The 24241-nt window shown below is 47.5% G+C and overlaps 1 protein-coding gene across 1 annotated transcript in view; it reads right to left on the bottom strand.

Moving 5' to 3' along the window:
• Nucleotides 1-1248: 1248 nt before the first annotated feature.
• Nucleotides 1249-24241, bottom strand: part of LOC106749788 (transient receptor potential-gamma protein) — a 102494-nt gene continuing 79501 nt past the window's right edge. Inside the window, exons 5-19 of the mRNA XM_014629608.1 lie at nucleotides 22252-22486; nucleotides 21036-21184; nucleotides 19660-19855; nucleotides 16644-16814; nucleotides 15492-15726; nucleotides 13399-13522; nucleotides 12302-12589; nucleotides 11100-11233; nucleotides 10870-10999; nucleotides 9555-9750; nucleotides 9024-9218; nucleotides 7784-8009; nucleotides 5151-5501; nucleotides 4154-4651; nucleotides 1249-3337 (exon numbers count right to left, since the gene is read on the bottom strand). Coding sequence (XP_014485094.1) covers nucleotides 3171-3337; nucleotides 4154-4651; nucleotides 5151-5501; nucleotides 7784-8009; nucleotides 9024-9218; nucleotides 9555-9750; nucleotides 10870-10999; nucleotides 11100-11233; nucleotides 12302-12589; nucleotides 13399-13522; nucleotides 15492-15726; nucleotides 16644-16814; nucleotides 19660-19855; nucleotides 21036-21184; nucleotides 22252-22486 — 3295 coding nt within the window. The 3' untranslated portion in view covers nucleotides 1249-3170. The remainder of the gene's footprint in view (nucleotides 3338-4153; nucleotides 4652-5150; nucleotides 5502-7783; nucleotides 8010-9023; nucleotides 9219-9554; nucleotides 9751-10869; nucleotides 11000-11099; nucleotides 11234-12301; nucleotides 12590-13398; nucleotides 13523-15491; nucleotides 15727-16643; nucleotides 16815-19659; nucleotides 19856-21035; nucleotides 21185-22251; nucleotides 22487-24241) is intronic.

Here is a 24241-nt window from a genome sequence, read left to right as displayed (position 1 = left end):
CGTGAAAAAATTCGATCGGACTCGCAGAGACTCCGTCGTTATTCAAATAATGTATCGGAGACTTTTTTTCTTTTTCTATCTCGCGCGAGCTTAAACGTCTATTTAAAGTCAGTTGGTTCCGCTTTTATTACTTCCTTCCGTTTTTTCTCGTTCTCTTGTTTCTTTCCATACATTTTTTATTCTCTCCCGCGCTTCCGGTAGGTGGGTTTTTCCTCGCGTCCTTTTATCCTCCCCCGTCACAACGAACACTCGCTACGACTCATCGCCAACTGGCGATATCTAGCTTCACAGTTACATTAATAATCTCATATAAATAATACACGTAGGCGGTATAACGACTAGAATCGCTGTACACCTACTAAGAGCACCAAACTGGCATATTGGTATCCTGGATACTTGACTAGACGTAACTCCTGAAAGATCGTGGTACGTTTGCGGATCTACCGTTAAACATAGTTCCTTTCGCGTGACTCGACATTTCGACGGTACCGCACGGAAAGAAAATACCGTTGAATCGATGGGATTTCCCAACAGCGCCCGTAACTGGAGCAAATCTTCTCGATTGAGTAGCGACATCGTTGAAACGAATACCTTAATTATTGAAACAACGCATAACACAGTACACTGCTAATCCTTTCACCGAGAAGCTTTTATACTTTTCTCACGCACCTCTCGTCGTTTGAAATCGCGTCACTTCACGCGACCGGACGTGTTAATTTCACACGGTCCAGATTTGTCGTATTTTAATTTAACACGATTAAACGTTTTAAATAACGCAAGCTAAATCGTGAGCGAGAAAACATATAAAACTAACTTCAGCCAAATGTGTCATTTTGAGACGTTGATGCGCGTAAAAATAACACGCTTGGATTCACGATGTAGCTTCGACAACGTTCGTCATCGAATGAAGAAGATTCTCACTCCGATCACGCTGCTTTGAAATTTCATCGATTCAACGACAATTGTTCTCCCTCGTGTGTCACCAATTCGTCGATTACAAAGTCCATTTGTGCTACCGTCACGCGTGTGCTGCGCTGCTCTTCGCTTAAAGTAACGTCACTTTGAGTAACTGTGTTCATGACGCACGACGGTGTTCGGCTCGCTTGGTAGGCGTACAGTATACTTCAATAATGACTATATCTCCTTTTTCTTACGGCGCTGTCGAGACCACGGGGGAAGATCGATGAATACAGAGAGACAGAAAGGCNGCTCCGCCCGTGGTGCTGACCGCGCGCGCGCGATTCCCTTTTAACATTAACGATATAATAATCATCATCATTATAATTATAATTATTATTAACGTACATACACGTAATATCTATAGGAAATAGTACGGTTACTCTCGTCGCACTTCTTTTAGGCCACTACTCGACTATGCTACGGCGTGTTCTTTGGTCGTGCCACTTTGTTCCTGCTTGCGTCCCCTGCGTCTCTCTCGCGAAGGATCCCGGCGGGGCGCTCGGCTCGATCGGATCGGTCCGACGTCCCCCGGCGGTTCGACGACGTAAACGAAAGATCTCTCGTAGCCACTCTCGATAATCTTTAGCGTGCGGGCAGATTGCAGAAGGTGCTCGTCGGATCGCTGAAAGGCGATTCGCGTAAACGCGGAATCGCGAACGTTCTCGTCGTAGGGATCGTTAAGACGACGCTCTTGGCTCCCGGGAGGAGAGACAGAGCTTCCAGGAGGTCCGACCGTTCCCTTCGTGCAATCTGCGGCGCGATCACCTCGCGGAAGGAAACATACACCTAATTACATTCTCGGCCTTAACATTCGTGGCCGTTGTCGCTAGGCTAGATCGTAGAATAAAAAATAATGAAAATCGTCCGCCGTACGACAAATAATCGCGTCGACTGGAAAGTTTCGTGACTAGGAGTGAGCCTGCGTGAGAGATGACTGCGGAAGAAACGAAGCGTCGAGAAGAGAAACAACGGAAACGATCGCTCGGGTCAAGAAGCGAAAGAGCCATCGTTCCTTCAGTAGACCAGCTCTCTGAAGGCGTCTCGACAGATTCTTCGACCTCCCATTCGCGACTTCTGCCCCGACGCGGGTCCCTCCCGTCTCGTTCCGCGACGGTTAACTTAATCAACGTGCGATGATTTCGTCGTTTTTCCTGCACCGTTCCCTCTTTTCTCTTTCTTTCATTGAGATCTCCTGACTAATGTTGACTAGGCTATTTGCCGCCGACCCACGTGCCACTTCCGTTCTGGCAGTAGTAGTAATAGTAGTAATTTCTCAGTACTATCTACCGTCGATCGTCGCTCAAAGATACTCATGCGAGAAGGACTCGATCGATGCGATCTCCAAGTGCGATGGAAACGGAAGAATTCGTGAATCAATCGGTACGGTCGGACCCGAGTCGAAATTTTCGATTCTACATCGAGTCCTCGAGCAGAGAAGACGGGAAGAATAACTTCCCACTTACGGCGTCCAAGAGAGCACGATAGAAGCCCTTTGAGGGCTTAATATAGAACTGAATAGATTCAACGTAGAACGGATATCTCGACTCGAGTTCCACGCGAGTCTTATCGCGAGCGATGAGACGCCGTACGTGATTAATGCGTTTATCTAAATTAAATATCCGAAAGTAAGAACCAACCGGAGTGATCACCGAACACGAGACACTCTCTTTCTCGGGCACGTGTAAAACCGCACAGACTAGGAGACAAATTAATTCGTACGTGGGGAACATTAAACGAAGTGCGAGAAATATAAAACGCATGCTGACAAGTCGTAATACCGAGCTGTGTGCGCGCGCGCGTTATCGTCGAATACACGGATCGAATACGACGAAGACGAGGCCGTGCTTGTACCTGGGGATACTCATTCACGAAGGAAGAGGGACGTCTCGGTGGGTCGTCGACGCGGGAAAGAGGAGATAGATAGATAGATAGATAGAGAGAGAGAGAGAGAGAGAGAGAAAGAGAGAGAGGGGGAGGAGGGGTTCTTCGAGATTCCCGATCGACGTCACTCTTACGTTTAGTCGGCATGGCGCGAGAAAGGCATCATTGTGCGTCTGCCGACGCCGGGACGGTCGTGCCTCGGTTGCTACGATCGTCACGTCGGCGTCGTCCTAGCCTCACGGCCGTTGAAAACGAAGCTCGGTGAGTTCCGACTGGTTCTTCCTGTGTCAACTGGTCTGTTGCCGCCCGCCGGCGACACGCCGGTTTCCTCAGAGCCACCCGGCCGACACGTCGTGGCCGGAAATCGGCTCGATGCCAGGAAGACGTTGCAGCTGCGTCGCCGATCCGTTTCGCTTCACGGTGATCGACGTCGAGCCGCTCGCCACCACGCTCTCCTCGGTGGTCGATGGTGTCAGTGGTGCCATACTGACAACACCTGGAAATCGACCACGAGGCGCGTCATGAGCCTCTCTCCTCTCCCCTCTCTCCTTGCTTTCCCCTCGTATCGCGAATATCGAACTTGAGAAAAACTCCGAAGGCTAAGTAAGCGTAAATCATCTTCACTCCGAGTGTCCGTGCGCACGTCTCCGTTCTCGAAATTTCTCGGAGTGAAACCTCACCTGCGAGCGTGGAGCGGAGTGACGTTTCACTTTTCACGAGTGAGCGTTTAACTCGTTTAAAACGGAGGTTTCGCTCAAAGAAGAGCGAACGTATCCGATTGCGGAATGATTACAGTAAGGCTCGATTATCGCGTCGCTTCTTTCCTCGACATGTAAAATTTCAGGTCAGGCTAAATTCGGCACGGAATGAAAATATTCACTTCACGACACGGGGTGAAAGTCATTCTACTAACTCGCGTGATTCAGTGATCGCGCCATTTTTATAGCGAAACTCCGCTCCGCGTCACGGAGTGAAAGAATTCACCCCCTTAAGAGTGAAGATCACTCCAATTCGAGTTACTCGGCTCCAGGGCCTCATGAAGATCCCGCTCCGAGAAATTTAGAGAGTACAATTTCAAGCGCGAAATCGGCTGGTAACGAGCGTTTACTTTCTCAGCGTCTCCGGATGATGTGTCTCCGGTGTAACCGTGGCCTCGCTTATTTCTCAGCTTCGCCCGAATTGCGGAGTCTCGGTAGAAGGTCGATAATCGGCCGATTAGACGCGCGACAGCCGATAGGTGGTGGTTGGCTTATCTTCTACGCGCTCTCGCGAAACAACAGGCCGCTGTACAACACAATATCAGAGGTCTCACCTTGCTGCTCGGTGATACTGGCGATCTCGACGACGTCGAGGCTCGGCTGCTGGCTCTGCGTCACCTCGTGCCGTCGCGCCGTTATCGCCTGCGGCGCTAAATCGGGACCCCTGGTGGGCACGCTGCTGGCGCGTTGCAGCTGCTTCTTCGTCACCCTGGACATCAGGGCGCTCGCGATCGGATGCATCGCGCCGCTGCTCTCCGCGGGGTTCGTGTTGGTGCTGCTGGTCATCGCGGGCGTCGAGGATCTCGAGACGGAGAACTTCTTGCGCTTCTTCCTCAGGGCAGCCAGAGCCGGGCCCAGGCCGTGGGCGAACATGTGATGCGTCTCGTGATGATGCGCGTGATGATGCGAGTGATGGGGATGCTGCGTCGTCTGTAGGTCGTGGCTTGCGGTGGGCGTCTCCAAGGAGGACTTGGAGTCCGAGGAGCCCTCGGATCGCGAGCCGCCGTCCTCGGACGCCGGCGAGTACACCGAGTCCTCCGAACGAGATCTACCTGGGAAGAGGCAACAACGTTCCAGCCTATTTATGAAGTGCCTCTCTCGCTGTCCGGCGCGGCAACGAAGCGGCAAATGCATACGAGAAAGCGGGGAATGCACGGGAAAGAGTTAGTCTCGAATCCAAAATAGATGCTTTCATGCTATAAATATGGATGTCGCGGATCTCCTTTCAGAATTTTCGTCTCGATTTGTTCGAATTTACAACTGGCACGAGATCTAAAGTGGATTTGAAAAGTTCCAAACTCACACCGCAAAATAATACTGTCCGGTAAATTATTTCAGGCTAATTTGTTATTTAAGAATTTACGGGAAGATGACTCTAGAAGAACGTCAGCACATTGAAAAATCAACGAACGCCAATAACGTAACCAAAGGTGCTTGCAAGCTGAAATTGCCACTCCGCCGATATGTTTCATTCTTACGTCAGTTTCGCTCGCTTTTCTTTTACTAATTAAAGGTAGGAACGCTAATGCGAGGTAACCTTGATCGACTTACCGATCAGTCTCGAGACCCTGCCGGCTTTCGCCGCCTCGATCAAAGTGCCCCAACGCTTTTTCCTGGAGCTGCTTCTGCTGCCGCGAATTTGTCGCGGCCCGGTGGCGAGCCCCGGTACGCTATTAGTGCTGGTATGATGCGGGCTCTTCTTCGGGGTCGTGCCCGGCCCGAATATGCCGCTCAGAGTGGAGCCAAATAGCTCCTGATGGGAGTTCTCGCTCTGCACTTGCTGCAGAGACGCTATGAACTCGGCGACGGGCGGCAGGGTGCCGCTCCCGCCCGGCTGCGGTGCGATGTTGAAGCCCTTCATCAAACGCCGCTCCTTCTGGCGGTTCTTCTTGCCACCCGCACCTGTGGACAGCTCTCTAAGGATAGCGTCTACCGGCGAACGGGAAATCAACGGCCGGCCTGAAAACTCTCTACCGAGAAACTCAAAGAAACGACCAAGGACGGTGCTCGAAAATCAATTTAGCCACCGCCAATGGCGACATTGGAAATTACTGGTATGCTGCGTTTCGTTTCTCCCACCAATATAAATCAGCTGGCGTGTTTTAAGAGAATCGTGTAAGTTTTCCGATTTGATTATGAAAAACATGAATTCTGATAAATTAAGCAACATTGAAAGATTCCGATATAAATGAGATTGTAGAGGTTCAGACAATATATTGGAAATAATTTATAATTTTTGGAATTATTCTTTTTTCATGTCCACTATTATTTACTAAAATATTTTGCAGCCCTTCATCATTGTCGTCACTATCACTCGAGGAAGAACTGCCAGACGAATCAAGAATAATATGTTCAAGTAAAATATGTTTGTCCACAAAATTATTTCGTATTCTATTATGATTTTATATTTCATTTATAATTTATAAAATATTATTACACGAATAGTAAAAATCTATATTTTTTGTGCTTACCAGTCTATCTTTAAGTTCAACTTCTTTTTATCAACTGATTCATTAGTGAGAGAAACGGAACGCAGTATCAATAATTTTCGATGTTGCCTATTTTATCTTTTTTATTGGCAGCAGCCAAATTTATTTTCGAGCACGCCCTAAAACGAGATGCCCTCGGATCGCGGGTGACGATTCGCGCATTCGCGATTCGAAAACTGAATCGCCTCGGTTAACGTTTCTTCAATTAAGACGACGTCGCTCGCGAATAAAACGTCCGTTCGCTTCGATCGTGTTCGTTAATCGTCCTCTCCCTTTAGGAACAAGCGGAGATTCAAACTGACGCGATGCCCGAACAACCACCGGGAAATCCTTAATTACGGCAATTAGCCCTGAAATTCCTCCGGATGATTAATGTCCGCATTCTTTAACTTCGAATTACAAGAAAGGCTGGTCCGTGGGGTGACAAATGCGGCGAGCGCGAATAAAATAATGATCCCGCGCGCCGTCGGAGCGGAATATCGTCGCAATGTTAAATTCGAAAGTTTCGATGTTTCACACGTGACATGATTAACAATTTGCGGCGAATATATCGAGGACGCGCCACCGTTGCTCGTATAATTTTCCTCGTTAACTCGGAGAACGCGCACGTTTGTTACCACGTTGAATGCGCATTTGTTTAGAATCAAAACATTGTTAAATTGTATCTCTCCCGGAGCAGTGGGAGATTAATGATTCTCTATATTACGTTTGTACATTATTACGAGATCCTCCCATTTAAACGAAGTTTATAATGAGATACTGTTTCGATCGAATATATTAATTTGTACGTTCGAGTTAACGCTTGCGATCGATAACGGCTGCTCGGCTCTTGTACCAGCGAAAACTACACACATGTACATGCAGAGAGAGAGAGAGAGAAGATTTCTTTGGATTTAATAAAATTCCTTTAATTGAAACAAATTTGTCTCTTGGAATGAAGCAAACAAACGAATGTTTGATTCAACAAACAGGAATGTTTGGTTTCTCATACAATAAATATTCTTACGTCAAATAACATATTTCCTTTGTTTTCTATCCGAACATTATAAAAGTTGTCATAAGCAATAAATTATTTAAAAGAAATAACACAATGTCAGAAAAATATTTAAAAACTTCTTTTTCTGTCTCAATAAAACAATATTTGATATATAATAAAATAAATTTTTTATCGAAAACCAAATATTATTTCTTCTAAATAATAATGTCTTCTTTTTTATCAAACAACATGGTGTATTCTGGTGAAATAGCGTTTTTCATTCAAACAAAATGATATTTGATATTAAATTGTATTGTTTATATTGAACAAATCGAAGTCAAACAAACACGTATATTAAATCTAAAGAAACTTTTTTCTCCGTGAACATGTGGAAAAAAAAATAGTCTTAAATCAACGATAGATATTCTCATATGCAAGAATATTATAATATAATATTCTTAGAAAATTTATAGCCTTTAATTGAGCGCGAGTAATACTAGCGTGGCCCGACAGTCCGGGCCTAATACAATACGAATTCAATCAAATCGAGATTAAAAATCTTCTAAGAAGATTATAATATTCTCGCTCATACACGAGAATATCTATCATTGATTTAAGATTGATTTTTTTTCCCGTGCACACGCGCGCGATTTCACACGCCGCTTCATGCAGAATCCTCGTATAATCCATATTCTCTTTTTTTCTCGTCCGACACTCACCGGTGCCGCTGCTCGCCGCGGTGGAGGTATCGATGCCGGAATTTTTCAGTATCTCGATGAGCTCGCAGCGAAATGCGCTGATGTCTTGCTTGATCTCATTCACGTCGTCCTCTGTGACGCCCTCGCCTTCCGCTTTCCGCTGCTCCACGGTGACATATCGCCTTACCAAATTTCTCATGATGCTCTGGTACCTGAAGTCCCGCTCGGAAGCTTGTTTCACCTTCCGCTGAGGAAAGAGTTATTTCTCCTAAATAATTGAAACCTGAGTCATTGAAAACGTAATTTCTCAGGAAAGCTCGTTACACGCGCGCCCTGCACAATATATCCCGGACTGTCGGGCCACCTTTCAACTCTTCGGACGCGCGCTCGAGCTCTCCCCGGCGAGAATGTCGACGGAAACTAATGTCTTCGCATTGTCGCGTCGTTTTACGGATTTTCAGTATCGCGTGTCTCAATTCCCAAATTGCAAATCTGTTGGAAATGCACTGGAAATTGGATGAAATATAAACTTTCGCGATTCCCCGCTTGAGAAGCCTTTCGTCTTCAACCGATTGTAACTCGAAACTTGTTGTTGGCAATTGTCTCTGCTCGCAAGTACCGAGATTGTCTCTCTGGAGGAATCCGTGGGTATGAAAGAAAAGACAGTTCGGGGAAATTCCGTATATACGTTCAATTTATAAGTTTACACGACGCAACGGGTAGTAGGCGACCGCTAACTTCACAGAAAGAGAGAGAGAGAGAGAGAGAGAACTTCCCCGATCTAATATTTCCTAAAAGCTCTAAAAGAGGTGCAATCCTCCCTCCTCCCCCTCCCTCTCTCTCTCCCGGCCTTTTCTAGTACATGAAGTTTTTCCCCGGCTATTCCCTCTACTCTCGTCGCGTGTGCAGGAATCAAATTTTAAAATCCAAAACGGCGCTGCACTCCGACGAAATTCGCGAAAATGCACTCGTCGTCGTCGTCGTCGACGTACGACGGGGCGGATACATTTTTCATCGTTTTCTTAAAGATTCACCGAACCGCTTCGCGATATCCTGGTACTGACATCTTATTTCGCTGCTTGCTTTACATTTTCGTGGAGAAGGGAAGGAAAGAAAGAGGGAGAGAGAGTGAGAGAAGGAGCGGAGAATTCGAGTTCAGAAATCGGTAGTGCGCTCCGTCGATTCCCCGGGGGATTCCGTTGCAAAGGCGGCACCGAGCGTTCCGCTTTCGCTGGAAAGTCCGGGATAACGGGTCGCTTACCCGGATCGTCCGCATGTGCTCCTTCTTGGCGGCCCTGCTGTGTCCACAGAGCTTTCGGTACAACCACTGTCCGACGTACCAGGCGCTTTTCGGGGTCGGTATGATGTTAAACGGCGGCGGCACGGTTCCACCCTCCTCGAAATAGCTGATCCAAAGTTTGCTCCTCGCAAACTTCCACTCGACATCGGCGCGTTCCTGATCGGGAACACCGAAGTCAAGCCAGAGCCGGCTAATTAGCCTCGATTTTGATTGTAAACGCGGAAAACTGTCGCACGGTTCTACAGCGTAATTTCGCGCCGACGTTGCTCCACGGCTTCCGAGAATCTCGCGTTTATCTTCGCTAATTGATCCCCCGGCAAATAAATTCGACATGAGTAACGATCGTGTCTGGCGCTACGACTAACGTCAGATCCCGCGTTTTGTCATTCGGCTAGTTTGCTTTAAGTTTCCGTAGGAACGTGGATCGTGTGTGCAGACATATATGCGGCGACGGCGCCGTGTCGCGAACGAGGTCAAAGAAACTGCACTTACGGAGATTAACTGATAGGAATGATTCATCATGGCGATCAGGAGATTCAGGAGGACGACGATGTTGATGACCGAGTAAGTGCCGAACATCAGCATACCCCAGAACCTGGTGAACACCTTGATGCCGTCCAGCTCGAAGCTCTCGAGGTCCACCAGGCCGAAAACCGCCCAGAAGAGCGTTTGGGTAGTTTCAAACAGACTGTCGAGTGAACAAACGTAACGATAGAGAATATTTCAGCTGCGAAATATAGAAGATAAGCACCAAAACTGACATAGGTACGGTAAACCGACATACCCATGTTTCTTGGCTGCAAAATACTAAACCCTGTTGAACAGTACACGAACTTCGTCTGTTGTGTCTGTAGTAGTTGGCGCTGAAGTGGCACTTTCTGTTTGCAAACACGCTCGATTATGTTACTAGCATCGTTTGATTTTTTCGCTGTACCGAAGTTTCGTTGAGCTTTCTTCTTGTGAACAATTAAAATAACGAATCAGCGGTAAATAGTTTATTTAACAATGCTGCTTTACAGTGTAAAAGTTTCGGACTTTCTAAGCCACTTTGCGTCTTGTGCCAATATCTATTCTGTCACTGAACCACGCCAGGAAAAGTTAAGATTATGTTATTCCGTGGACCGAGACACCTGCGTCTGTATTATAGTCTTTCAACCGACCTACCTCAACTTTACTGTGAAATATCATTTTACAGAATATAGTTGGAGCTACTGGTGATTGATTTTTCCCCGCCTTTCTGTCGGTTTGTTTAAGATAGTCTGAAAGAAATCGGGAGTTCCCTTTTTATATAATAAAGGAGCGATATATATCGTAAAATGTTTAAAGTTTTAACAAATATGTAAGATTGAAGATAACATGTAATGTAATAAATGCACAAAATAACGTAATTTCAATAGTTTCATTTTATTTGTCCGATAATTTCCTATAAATATCATGGGTATGTCAGTTTTGAGGCTTAATTTCTGGTCAATCCTCGAATACCTGAAAAAATAGTTACTTGCAAGGAAATAACAATTTTCATAAGACCGCCAACTATTGCTGATTCGCATCCATGCGCATCAATTTTTATTTTACATCTTCAACAAGGCTTTAGAGTCCAAGGATTAAATGGTATGTCAGTTTTGGCACTTTTCCTCCGAATCCTTTATACGTCGAGATCTGCTTTTCGTCCTCTCTTATCTTTTTCGCTTCGCTCCCTTCGAGAACTTAAATAGAGAACCGCTTAATTCTACACGTCTCATACGCGGCAAAGTGGAGCGCATTATGCATAAAAAATAGATGTGCGTGCAAAAGTTATCTCGCATACTTGGCGAAACGGCGCCAAACGATGCACGCGTTGGAATCAGTGGTGACGTTCGCGTTGGGTAAATGCGCCATCGCCGTGGGGCATCGTTTCTTCTCCATGTCGGCGTAATACCACAGAAGTTGATTGAGACCTGAGAAGAAACATTTGTTTTCTCTCCTGTAGTGACACATCTCTCCCGCAATATCGCGACACTCTCTCTCTCTCTCTATCCTATTAGCGTGTGGCATTACCGCACGAGAAGGCGAAGAGAACCAGCACGTAGAGGAAGAAGAACTTCATGATGTCCATGACCATCCTCGACAGGGAGACTTGCAGCGGGCCGAGGTGGGGATTCACGGAGAATATGTAGACGAGCTTCAGCGAGCTATAACGTAACGTTATTCGCCTTTAATTCCGAATAATGCCGAAGGCAACGTTGATCTTCCGAACTAACTTTCTCTCCCTTCTCTCTCGGGCTCTCTCGCGTAATATCGCGTCTCACGCGATCAACTTTCCGATTCGATCGGTAATTCATGCGCATTCCGAGCGCGGCACGTACGAGGTAGGTGGTATTCAAATGCCGAAATAACGAGATCACCGCTGCCATCCGGTTATCGGGATAAAACAGCGAAATAGTGACTGCTTCTTGACGGAAGAGGCGGCCCCTCAGATATCGAATTAATGACGAAAAGTGATATTTTTGGCCGAATTCTGAGAGTGACCAGAGCCATTTAAGCGAAAAGTAACGTTCTTACCTTCCCAGGTTTACCTTTGAAACTTAACATATAGCGAGATCTTTTCATAATACAGCTTGAAAGTTCGTAACAAGGGAAGATCAAAAGCATGAACGATAGTACAAGTATGTTTTCGCAGCAGCTTCGGAACAGTTTTATTAAGAGAGACGGCCAAAAAATATATAGAATACCTATATTTTACAAGCTTGACGGCGGAGTTTAGGAAAAAAAAGTGACTATATTCGGACGGCAGAGGTGGGTGGAAGTTCGTAAAGAATTAATTTTTAAGGAGAACACAGAATTAGAAAAAAAAAAGCAAACGAATGTCTGAAGAATTCTCGAAGAATTAACCGGAATCAGTTCGTCTCGAGGTGTTCTTCAAAAATTCATCACAATGAATACTTCGCGACTCAACTTCAGGAACACTTGAAGAATTCACCGTGCTATCTGGGTAGCGACCCATTTTGGAGGATAGTGGATTTTTGAGTGACTTGTCAGGAAAAAGTGACAAAGGACGAGCCGGGCGGCAATTCGCTGCGAGATCGTAGCGGTGTGATCCGACGTTATGGTTCACCGGCTCGCAAAATAAATTCGACTTGTGACATTCGTGGGAGCGCGAGAGAGAGAACCGACAACCGTCTCGCTGCGAGATCGTTTTATCTCGCGCACGGAGTGACTGCGGAGGAAATACACAGAAGCGGGCTCGCTCGATTTATTACCTGAAGATGTTGGCGGCGGAGAAGAGGCCCTCGGAGATAAGCATCGGGTCCCACGTGTCCCACTGCTCCCGCTGAAGCTCGATCGCCGGCGATCCCGGCGACTGACCCTCGTTCTCCTTCTGCACCCTGTAGTAAGCTACGACCCTGAGCGCCACCGTGGCCACGTAGAGCGAGTTCGTCACGAAGTCGATCACGTTCCACATGTCGTTCACGTACTCCTCCAAGCCCACGTCCCACAATTGTTTGACCTCCGACCAGATCAGTCCCGACACCCAGGCCAAGATAAACCTGCGGCGCGTCAATCTCTCTCCGGTCACCTCGTTTCCCGATCTTGACGTCGCCGAAGGCGAAAGGGAGAAAAACGCGCTACCGAGTCATCCGCGCGCGCGCGTCAATATATTTCACTTTATGGCGCTCGCGAGCGTTGGATTCAATGAAACGAGATCGGATGAGCGAAATTGATGCTTGACTGGTGGCGACGTAATCTACTTGTTTACACTTTCCTCGTCTATCATCTCTCTCTCCCTCTCTCTTGCAATTACAATCGACCCTTGTACAGGCGCTTCTCGGGTGAGAACAGAACTTTCGATCGGTTTATTGATAACGCGCGCTAAATTAAATGCGAAATCGATCCCGGAGGCGGGATCGAGACGAGCTTAAATTTGCAGCGAGACGTGACTTATGATCGCCCCGTTTCAATCTCGTCACCACGGAGGGAAAGATTCCACGAGATTGCGTCTTCGGGGCCTATCGCTTACTATCGACTTCGCGTGCAACGCGTTCGCCGCGCGCGCGCACGAGAGAGAGAGAGAGAGCCGTAAGCCGCGGGATATTACACGGAGTTTATCGCGCTTACCTTACTTTACTCATTTCTCGCCCCATCCTTTTCATCTTTTTCCCCGACCGCTTTAATCCCCCGCGAAAATTGCTCGCACAGCCCACGCATGAAATTTCCTGCCGCCTCTAATTCCCCCCCGCCGTCTCGGAAAAATTGAGAAACCCGAAGCGTCGTGGCACGCGCGCGCTGACGTTACCGTCAATAACGCGGCGATCTCGGGAATAATCGCGAGAACGGAGGAAGAATGCGCCTTACTTACCATTCCACGATCGTCGGGGCGGCACCTCTCTTCGTCGGCGCTGGTTCTTCGTGCTGCACGACGTCGCGTCCCATCCAATTACCGATCACGCTTTCTATCCGCTGACTAGCCAGAATTAACATGACTGCGCAGGCAAAATTACGCGCGATCATCATCGTTGAAAATCCCGTGCGGTTACCTTTCGGACGTTCCGTCGCGACGCTAAGAATAGAATCGCGCGTTTCCCGCTCGGAATAGACTTCATTTCGGCGGAGATTTAATTTATGATTTAATATCCCCAGATGTTTGACGTTGAAAGTCGAAGAGCCGCGACGAGACACGCGGCTTCTCACGAGGCTTTCCCTTTTTCAGAAACGAGGGTGTTTCAAAACTCGTCAGAGAGGATCCGTCGAGGGAATTCGTCGTCGGGGATGTCGCGATACCACGGGAGTACCGGTAAAAATATCGGTACCGATACTGGTGTCGAAACTTTAAAAAACTTAAAATTGGAGGAAACATAAAAAATCAGGGAGGTATTTGTCTTGCGAGCTACTTTTAAGAGTCTCGTACGGCTACTCGTAAGAATCTTACTATGATGTAAAGATACTTTTATCTTCTGCACTAGACTTCCTACAGTTCGTGATCTAAAAAATCTTAAGAAGGATGTGTTAAGGCAGTGTCCTTACCGTGACTGTCCTTACTTGATGACGTCAGAAGCGAGAGATCGCATGTCGTTGTGACTCATTTTTCGTGGCTTCGTTGAGCTTTCTTAATTATTTTAATTAAATTTAGAAAATTAAAAGAAGAGACATCAAAAATAGATATCGGAAGCGGTACTGATAAGGATACGGATGTGTGAAGGAAATATCGGCGCGGAACTGCCCGGTGTCGAAGGGGAAATATCGAAAGAAAAATATATCGATATCAGTGATCATCACAACATCCCTATCCCGTCGTTACAATCCTGCCCGGTGACGCGACGAATGAAACACTCTGTAGAATATCGGATCGTTGCTGAAACGTTGGGAAAACCAAGCGGGATGTATCGCTCGTCGGGCGAACAATTAAGCTTGCGGCGGTAATGCTTCTTAGCCGTCTCAATGCCGCGCATTAGTGCACGACTATTATTGGTAGCGGCACCGAAAGGTATTTGTAAACTGTTTGACGCTCACCACGCGGTTGTTTGATCCGCCAACGTGCCGGGAAGTTAAATACGCCGTAGGAAAGAGCTCGAGGCGCTCGTGTCACTTTGCCGAAATACTTCCGCGGGAAAATAAGTCAAACGGGGGGAAGCCGCTACTGTAAATACCGCGCGAAATTAACACCGTTTGTTCGTCATTCGCGAACGAAAATAGGCGGGAACAGGTCCGATCTCGAATAATTACTCTCTCTCTCTCTCTCTCTTGCCTTCCTCCTTTTTGATGGAAGGAAAACCTAGACGTTCGTAAAAATAACACTCGCGTATCTATCTATTATCGTCAGTCCCGGTTGAAAGCGTTATTCTTTGCGAGCCGCTCGCTTCGTAAGGTACTCAACGCGACCGAGCAGAGGTTTAATTGCTCCGTAAATTAATGAAGTGTTGCAAAGGCGGTGGCCGGGGCGGAGGGAGGCGAGCGCGGGAAGCAATGCTATAGACGGTGGATGTTGTTTGTAAGAATGGAGCGGCACCGCCGATATTTCCGGAACGAAGCGGATATTTGGGTCGCGTTGATCAAGTGTGCCGAACAATCTACGAAATAGCGGGTTACGGCCGCCGGATATCGTGCCAAGTGGCTGGATTTAAAGCGTCACACGAAACCGCCCCGGAACGATAACCGATTCGCCGTTAACACCGCGTTCCTTCCTTCCTTCCTTCCTTCGTTCCCGTGCGCGAGCGAGAGCGGGTGCATCAGCTCTTCGGGGACTATCTTATCCTCGGATTTCGCTCTGATCTCCTCGAAGTAATTAATAAATGAAAAGATACCTCGCGCTCGCGCGGAGAGCTCTCCGAGAGAGAGAGAGAGAGAGAGAAAGAGAGAAAGAGCTCTCTAGGTAGGGAACTCATTCAGATAGGATTACGTCGCGACGTACGTCTAAGTACCGTGCAACGAGAGAGGATAGTAGAGTAGACTCACATAGAAAAGTGAAATACGACGCGGAGTTACAGATGAATTTGATAAACGGCTTCCTCATAGTCTGGCCGACCACGCTGTGAGGTGCGATGATGTACGCCACGCTGAAAAACGGGAAGAGGATGCCGATCCGTACGATCTCCAGCGCCTGGAGGAACATGTTCTTCCTACGGAACCCCGGCAGGCCCTCGTACCAGATCGATGCCAGTAGCTGCTGCACGTTCGGATGCGCCACGAACTGGAAATATCCAGGTAACGCGATATTGACCGACCAGTTTCCGGCCACACGACGACCGTGGAAGGTGACAGTGGCCCGCAATCGGAGTTTAAATTGCAATTGCCGTCCGAACTGTCGTCCCTAATTATGACATTAAACTAACGAACGTCCTCTGTCTCCGTCCGCTGTTTAATTAAGCTCGATTGTGCCCGCGCCAGTAAGGCCTTGGAATGTTGATGTCGCAATCGGACGAAGGACTCGAGATATGATTTTTAGAATACGAGTACGACAGCGTTACGAGAAAACGTTTCCCCACGCTAGAGATGCAGGACGATCGGTTAAACCTGCGAAATATCCCAGAAGCATCCTGAGTAGAAATCGGACCTCGCTGCCACGAGATAGCAAATTTGTGTCTAACGTTACTACTGGCTGGATAAATAAGTTAGCTGATGGTTAAACGAAAGAAATTACAGTTACGGGATGAAAAAATCATAACTAATTGCCAGGCAGTAGTGTAACGTTCACTTTTATTTTTTATGATTTTTATGGAACAACGTATCTTCAATTTGGAATTCCTCCATTTTTTAATACTATTGGCGGGTTTATAATAGCTGGATTATTTATTTTAGACTACACGACGCCACCTGCTCTATTATATTTGTATAATAGCCAAGTAACAGTCAGATCGTCAGATCACAAAATCGACATTCTGGTGAATAATAACGAACTAATAACGAGCAAGAAGATTTAATCTAGTCTGTACTAGCCAGCTACTAGCTTTCGACTCGGATCGACTGGATGTGCTTCTACTTGACTACCGTTGGCGTCAGACGCGGCTTTACGCGGCGATGATGTCAAGAAGAAATTTACAATTCTGATATCATTGCGACGCGATTGTAAAATGGCGGAAAAATGCATTCTCGCCCGAAGTCTCGTACCTTTTTCTGTCTGAGCTTAATGGCTAATTTTAAGCGGTTCAGATGCATCCTCTCCCCGTGCTCAAAGGCTGGTCCCGTTGGGTCGTGATTCAGCAGGACTTCGAGCTCGTAGGAAGTTCTAGTGTGGTCCAGCAAAGCGGTGGCGAAATCTTGGCACTGTCTTCGGAGTTCCTGAAATCGAGTGACGTACGTTCGCTCCCGATCAACAACAACAGCGTAATGCGGTCTCGAGAGCACTCTCGTCCTTCCCCAAACATTCGACCGTTCTCCTCGGAGATCGTTGAAAATAATCCCCCTAATTCCGCGTGGAAATTCGGCGAATTCTTCGCCGCCGTCCCCGCGTGTCGGGAATTGCGAGTCGAGGAGGGACTCGAGAAAGCCGCCGGCTGATCGAACTTTCAGGCTCTCCCCCCTCCCTCTCAGCTGCAAGCTCGACAAGCAGCGCTCGAGACACCCTATCCTAATCGTTCGCCAATCTTTTCCAGGGCCCGATTGAATTCTCCTCACGTACTCGTCGTGGACATAACGCGGTCGTCGAGGACGCGTCCCGCATTGTCGGCCGGAAAGGAGCGCCGACCGAATTCCGCGCTGAGAAGTTTCGTTGCCGCTTCATTGAAAGGCGAAGGTAACGCATGTCCCGTTGTTTGTCCGGCCGGTAATCTATTTTCGTTAATCTACTTTCGATTAACCCTTTTAGTGCCGGGCGAAAAAGAGGTGCTTATGCGAAGATAACCGGCCGATTTTACTAGGATTTGGTAAAAGGCTCATAAAAACCAAACGAAAAGCAATATTTAAAAATTATTTATTTTAATTCTCTCGTAATGAAATTAGACTATTTATAACGTATTTTAAATTTATTTTGATAGAGATCTCTCGCAATGCGAATAGTAAAGCGCTACAAGGTGCGGGCCGATATATCGGCTCTGGCACTTCTCGCCGGTGTAGCAGGAGCCGATATATCGGCTCCCGGCACTAAAAGGGTTAATGGTTTGCCGATCGCAGGGTGAACGCCTGTACACCAACGAGAATTTATCTCCAAGAAGTCGACATTTCGAAAGTACGAAGTTCCCGAGGAGCCCACGGAGGCCGCGGGGCGGTTGCGGGAACACGCGTTCTTTCGATCGAAGCAAATGCATTTTCTTGCACGCTTGTTTCTCACAGAGGAGGAGGCGTCGCGTGAGTGTAGACCGGGCGATCGAAAGGGTTATATTTCGCGTTTACTGCTGCACGGTTTATCGCGGGGAAATCGTTACCCCGAATCGCACTTCGCGACATCGGGTCGTCGACCTCCAACCTCGGCGGCGTCGTAAACCCGAGCTAACTCGCGAAACGCGAGAACGCCGATACACAACACGGCGCTTTATTTAACTCGCGTCTCGATTCGCTCTTCGATGAGAAATTACGCACACGGGATTAAATTAGCTGGAGGATTAATGTCAAGTCTGATTGACGAGCCCGGTGTAAAAATGAAGATTGAAAGCGCAACTACCGTCGGGACGTCCTCGGGAATCAGGAGGAAGATAGCAGAGTCGGGTAAAACGAGAGAGAGAGAGAGAGAGGAATCGAGAGGGATTCCCGAAGCAATTCGTCAAGACGTATTCGCGTCTTTATTCTTAGAGACGTCTTCACCGGAGCTGTTGTCTACGCTCGACACTTGAAAGATTAGGGAAGATACAGCCAGCGGGAAGCAAAAAGGTGGACTTGCCATTGACAGGAAGGATGAGCGAAAGAGGGAACAAAAGGTTAAAGAAACAAGGCTGATGACGGTGCGGAAAGGGTGAGCGAAAGGCTCGGGGAAACTCAGGAGTGTTGACGACGTCGGAGGGGTGAATAAAGGGCGGACCGAGGAGACTATAAAGCAACCCGATAGCATGTTGCTCGGTTGCCGTATTGCGGGGCGCGATTTATGCACGTATAAATCAAAAGTTACTCGACCGTAGCGGACACTTAAACTTTCGTCACTTAGGCATAGAGAGAAAGAGAGAGAGAAGGGTGAAGAAAGAGGAAAAAGGAGAAGCTAAATAGACTTTAAAGAACGCGCTTGACTCGGTCGAAAAGGATATAAAGGGAAAGGCGTGTGAACGTACAACCGTTAAATTAAGGAAAACATATGTTAACTGCCGTGCAGTGCCTGCAGGGGTCTGGCGCTCAAGATAAATTCGTTCGGTGAGAATGAGATGTCACCAGTCGTTGGGGAACATCGCCGAGGAGGAGCCGACGGCGTATTAATTCGCGGATCGGTCGGAAAAGTTTCTCTCGCCTCCGCCTGACAAAACTTCCCCCTCCGCGCCGTTTATTACGCGCGACGAAAAGTCGACCCTCATTTTGCGCTCCGCTCGAAATAAGCCCCCGTATTTCCGTCGCGTCTCCACGGCGATTTCCGCTTGACTCGTGTAAAAACGCCCTGACGAAAATTACGAGGGAAATCCCGTGTATTTTTAACATTTCATTTCGGAATAACCGGTCCGCTGATCCGCGATCACTTCGGTAAATATTGAATCTCGCGAGTGTCTAGCCGCGAGGTGATTAATGTCGTGTTCGATGTCGCTCCTAGCCAGTAAGTCCGAAATAGATGTAGTAAGTTTTTAACCTTTCGTTCGGAGCGATAGAATGTAACGTTTTCCGATTTCCGGTAAAAGGCATTTCCCGCGTTGCCGAAATAACAATTACGCTTAAATCTTAGAAATCGCAGCGTCTGGTAGCGTTGAACACGCATTTTGCTAGAAACGTTACAATCTACTGTTTAGAGCAAAAGGCTTAAAGGCTTACTAATGTAACGCTCATTGTTACACTCATCACTATATTCTTATATAGTGCAAGTTTCGACGAATTCTTGAAAAACTTCATTTTATGCTACAACTATCTAAAGTCTGAGGCAGACATCGTCGTGTTGATGAATATCGTCGTGAAGACACTACGCGCGAAGAATTTGTCAAACTGAGCGTCTTGATCAATAATACACCCTGAAGACTGTATTGCTCGCGAATAATGGATCCAAGAAACGTCTGTTTCTCACCTGATACTCGCACTTGAATTCGTGCTCCAAGAACGAGAGTCGTCGAAGTTCCCAGGAGAGCTCGAAGGCAGTCAGAATGGGATCCTTAGACGACAGCGCTATCAAGGACGGCGACGCCAACGCCCGGTAGGCGTTTATTCGGCTCCTTGAATGCCTCAGGGAATCCTCCATCCTCGATGTCACGCACTCGTCGCATCTGCAATAAATAACAAATGGCAACAACAGCGAAAATGAAATGTCCCCGGTAGCTCTCCCAGCTGTTTCTCGCGCGTCTCCCGAATATTTCCCAAGATGATCGTGTGTCGCACGCGACGTTACACCGTCCGTAATCCCTTCTATCAACATTTTGACGGTAACGCGACCGACGGGAAATCTTGCGTTCGAAGTGGAAGAAATGGAAATGGCTTGCATGTACAATTATTATTCCGGAATTTCGCATCGCGGGATATTTTACTTTCGCGCCCGCGCAAACGCACACGCGGGCAAATTTGGATAACGATATTTCTCGCGGGTAAGTTTCGCGTGAAGAACTGCCATTTTTCGAACAAAAGCGGTGCTATAGGTAAAGAATGTGGGTACTCAGCACCGCCGGTGCGGCTTTTGTAGTGAAAAATGGCAGTTCTTCACATGAGACTCGCACGAAAAATATTATTATTCAAAACTGCCTCGCTCTTGAAGCTGCTGCTCCTCCCCTCTCTCTTTCTCTCTCTCACTCTCTCCTCCCTTGTTCCACATTGCGGATGGTATTTATTTTTAGGTCTACGTTGTACTGCGCGAGAGTAAATGTTACGGTGTTACTTTATGTAATAACGTAGTACGTTATATATATATGTAATATGATGCGAGATTCTTTTTCCTTCTTGCTTCTACATATGTACGCCGGCAGAGAATTCGGAAAGTTTCCTATTAGTTCAGCGCGAGCTGCAAGAGAACAGGATTTATGAGACTTAACACGATGCTATTATCACTGATTAAATTCCCGCCCGAATACATGATAGTGGTAACGCAGCACTCACGCACGCTTAGCCTAATTTAATTAGCTTTTGTCGCGGCCGCGCAAAGGGACAAGACGGTTAAACCGGCCAAGGGGATTAATTAGCCCAAAAAGAGCGCACTTACTTAGGGATCGACGACGGATACTTTTAAAACACTCGCAGAAAGAGAATAGCGATAAGCAGACTCTGAATTAATGTTCGCGGTATGACGGATCAAGCTTTTAATTGGGCTTTTAATTGGGCGTCGAGTAATTCGAAAATTCTTGACGCCCCTCGTAAATTAAATTCACGTGCCGTAAGCCGGCAACGTAAGCCAGACGAGACGATGCGAAATTATCGATTATCGTCGGAAGCGTTTAATGAAGTAACAAAGTATCTTACCCGCAGCGCACGTCGTGCGGCATCGGCAGAGTGGATCCGCGATCCAGCAGGATCTTTATGATTTCGTAGTTGTCCCGGTGAGCCGACAGGATCAACGGCGTGATGTCGGGCGTGAACGTGGCTGTTTCAGCGGGCAGAGCCTCCCAGCTCTGGGAGGGGATTAAAGTGGAAGTCATTACTGTTCTGAAATACCGTCGCTGAAGAGCGAACGCTTCTCTCCGGCCGAGTACGAGCAATTTTTCAACTCTCGTCAACCCCCATCGGTCTCAAAATTCGCTTTCCGCCGTGACCGACTCTCGGCAATAATCGCGCTTCATTGCGTACACCCGGCGTTCGAGTCATTTACTTTTCAGTCCCGATGAAATAATGAATTACCTAAATCGACTGCCGTAAAAAGAGTCATCTCGTCTCGCGCGGACAATCGACAAATAATCCCCCTTCGCGCCGGGAACTCGTCGGCATTGACGTAGTCGGCTTAATCAGTCATCGTCACGGGTGGTAACCCTTTCCTCGCAGGGATCCAATTCTCCCCATATAATGAATTCGCTCGCGCATTTTCTACCGTGCCGCGGACGGATATCATCCCCGAAGTTCCGCGTAAGCTGATTCCTCAGCAAAGCCGATTAAAGCGTCCGTTCGAAATTTCGCGTTCTTCCAGTCCCTTTGCTTTTTCCCTCCTTTTCGCGACTCGCTCTCTCTCTCCCTCTCTCTCTCTGTCGCTCGAACTGGTCGCGTGTCCGCGGGGGAATGACTCTTCGGTCGTTCCCTTCGGCGGAATCGCCTTTACGACGCGCAATACGACCGGTTAACGGCGGGACAGAACGAAGGGAAAATCGCTTGTGTAGCAACCGAAACGACGATCGATTTACGACTTCAATCGGCTTTTGGTATCTGCATGTCCATCTGAGCGTATGTCGGATGCAACGATAGCGATGTAATCAGCGATAACGAATAATATACTCGTTGCAAGTACGATCGGAAAACGGATCTGTTTTTATCTCGCGCATTAAAAAGAAGAAAAAAAGCTGCGTGAACGTTATCCGTCAACAACTCTGCAACATCGCTGCAACGTCGCCGAGGGCTTCGGGAAAAAAGCGAAAAAACGGTGTATCATTGAAAATAAAATCGTTAAATATATCCTATCGACAAGTCCTTACTTCCTCTATGTCCGCTAAAGTCGTGTTCGCTTACATAGGGTGCATATGCGAAGGCTTACATGAGGCTCGCCATTCCTGTGAAGGGTCTCCTCGTGCTCCAAAAGGACCTCCACCGCCTCGACGAATTCCTCGGAGATAGCGTGGAGGAGCGCATCCTTGGTATCGACCTTGTGCTCTATTAAAAGCTCCACCATCTCGAGATTTTCATTATCGATCGCCATGAGCAGCGCCGATCGTCCGAGAGGATCCACGCAGTTGATGTTAATATCGGCCTCCTGAGCTTTCTGGAGCATTCTGCAGTGACAGGGGATATTCGGGAGGTTGATAAATTGCCGTCTAGGATTCGTGCACGCCGATATATACACGTATTGTCACGTAAGCACACCGGGGCGGAATTTTTCACGCGGCATCGCAATTTTGCCGCGCGCGAGCCCAGGCAAACGCGCCGATAAATTCCACGAGAGTGAGGAGTTAATCACAGATCGCAATCAGTTTCAATTACGCGAGCGTGAAGAGCATAGCGGAGGGAATTCCAGAAAGTTTCGAAATCGCGCGAGCGAGCTTCGTAAGATAATCAGCGGATCCTTTGGCACGAGCGGATGAAGAGGCAAACGCCCGCCTCGTACTTAGGGAATGCGAAATGGCGCACGGTGATGCTTCTCAATAATATCAAGAAATATCCGTCTCTTCGCTGAAGCTAAGTGAAACTCGATTAAACGTAAATTTAGCGAGACGACAAACTTTGTGTTGAATCTCATGTCGTCTCGTCTGTATATAATATAGCTAATATTTGAAGGACGGTAACGCAATTAGATCAAAGTCGTGTTTTTATATTAAAAAAAATGCACGCTAAAGTCGAATTAATAATGCCGGGAAACGATACGAGACTTGCTACCGTGTGGAGGATTAAACGAAAGAAAATTGTCACGCTGTGCGGCAAACACTTAGTTTCGCGAAACACGTTGATTGCCATCGTATTTTCTCTCGTACGGAAGGAGAGAAGTTTGCCTCGCAGGGTTGCTACTCGCGCGATGGGTTTTCCACTCGGCACACTCGCCATCTCTGCGAACACGTGCACGCGCACGTGCACGCTCGCAACTAGGAGAACGAGGAGGATAATCGAACGCTTAATTCGAGAAGGCGTGAGAAAAGGATACACTCGCGTGACGGAAATGAAACCGTTTTCACACAACCGAGCTTTCCGCTGAAGTGAAAATATTTTATACAAATAAAGAAAGGAATTCAACCGCTTCCCCACCTTCCTTCTTTCCTTCCGATAACACATACAGGATATATCAATTAATATTTATTTCCACGAAGGTCGACTTTAGCCCGACTTTATTCTGCTTTCTTTTATCGATCGGAAAGCGCCTTGAATGTGGCTTCTCAGCCGATCAGGTGGCTTTTAACCCACTTTTGGAAGCACTTTTGTTAATAGAAGAGAGTTCAGAATATAAGCCTTTGAGTCCAACGAAAGTGCGACAGAAGTTTTAGCTTTCCAACGAATCCCCTTTCAAGTCGGCAGAATAATCTCGAGAAGAGATATCGACGATTGTATCTCGACCGCCACGCTCACTACCAGCTCTACTGCGTAAGCGCGCCAGCTATTATTTACTACTCGCGCGCGAGCACGCGCTTCAGCAGCCACGTGCTCTCGAGCTGTCAGCTGACGCGGCGTAAAAGTGGGGGCAAGGCCGCGTCACGTAGTGGGGCGCGGACTTATCTCCACTCCCGCACGTGCTAACTCAGCTGACAGCTCCGTCACGTGGTCATCGCTTCATTCACGCGCGCAACGCCCGATAAACACGTCGCCCCAGCGCCGAACGTGGCGCAAATTTCAAGGCTCGCGACTCTCACGAACGAGTCGCCGACACAAAATGACAAGTGGTTTCCTTTGCGCGCGATCCCGCCCGTCGTTTCTATATTTTAAACACGTACGCAATAACAGTTTCGATTAATAGCTGAATGAAAAAAATAAATATGAAAATTAAGATAAATTTAATTTTTTGAAAATTACTCGTTATATACACTAATTATTACTCGTTATAT

The sequence above is a fragment of the Dinoponera quadriceps genome, unplaced genomic scaffold, assembly GCF_001313825.1.
Source record: "Dinoponera quadriceps isolate SergipeBrazil2010 unplaced genomic scaffold, ASM131382v1 scaffold3289, whole genome shotgun sequence".
In the NCBI taxonomy this organism is placed as follows: Eukaryota; Metazoa; Arthropoda; class Insecta; order Hymenoptera; family Formicidae; genus Dinoponera; species Dinoponera quadriceps.
The sequence above is the reverse complement of the archived record's forward strand: the minus strand, read 5'-3'. Positions and strand labels throughout refer to the sequence as shown.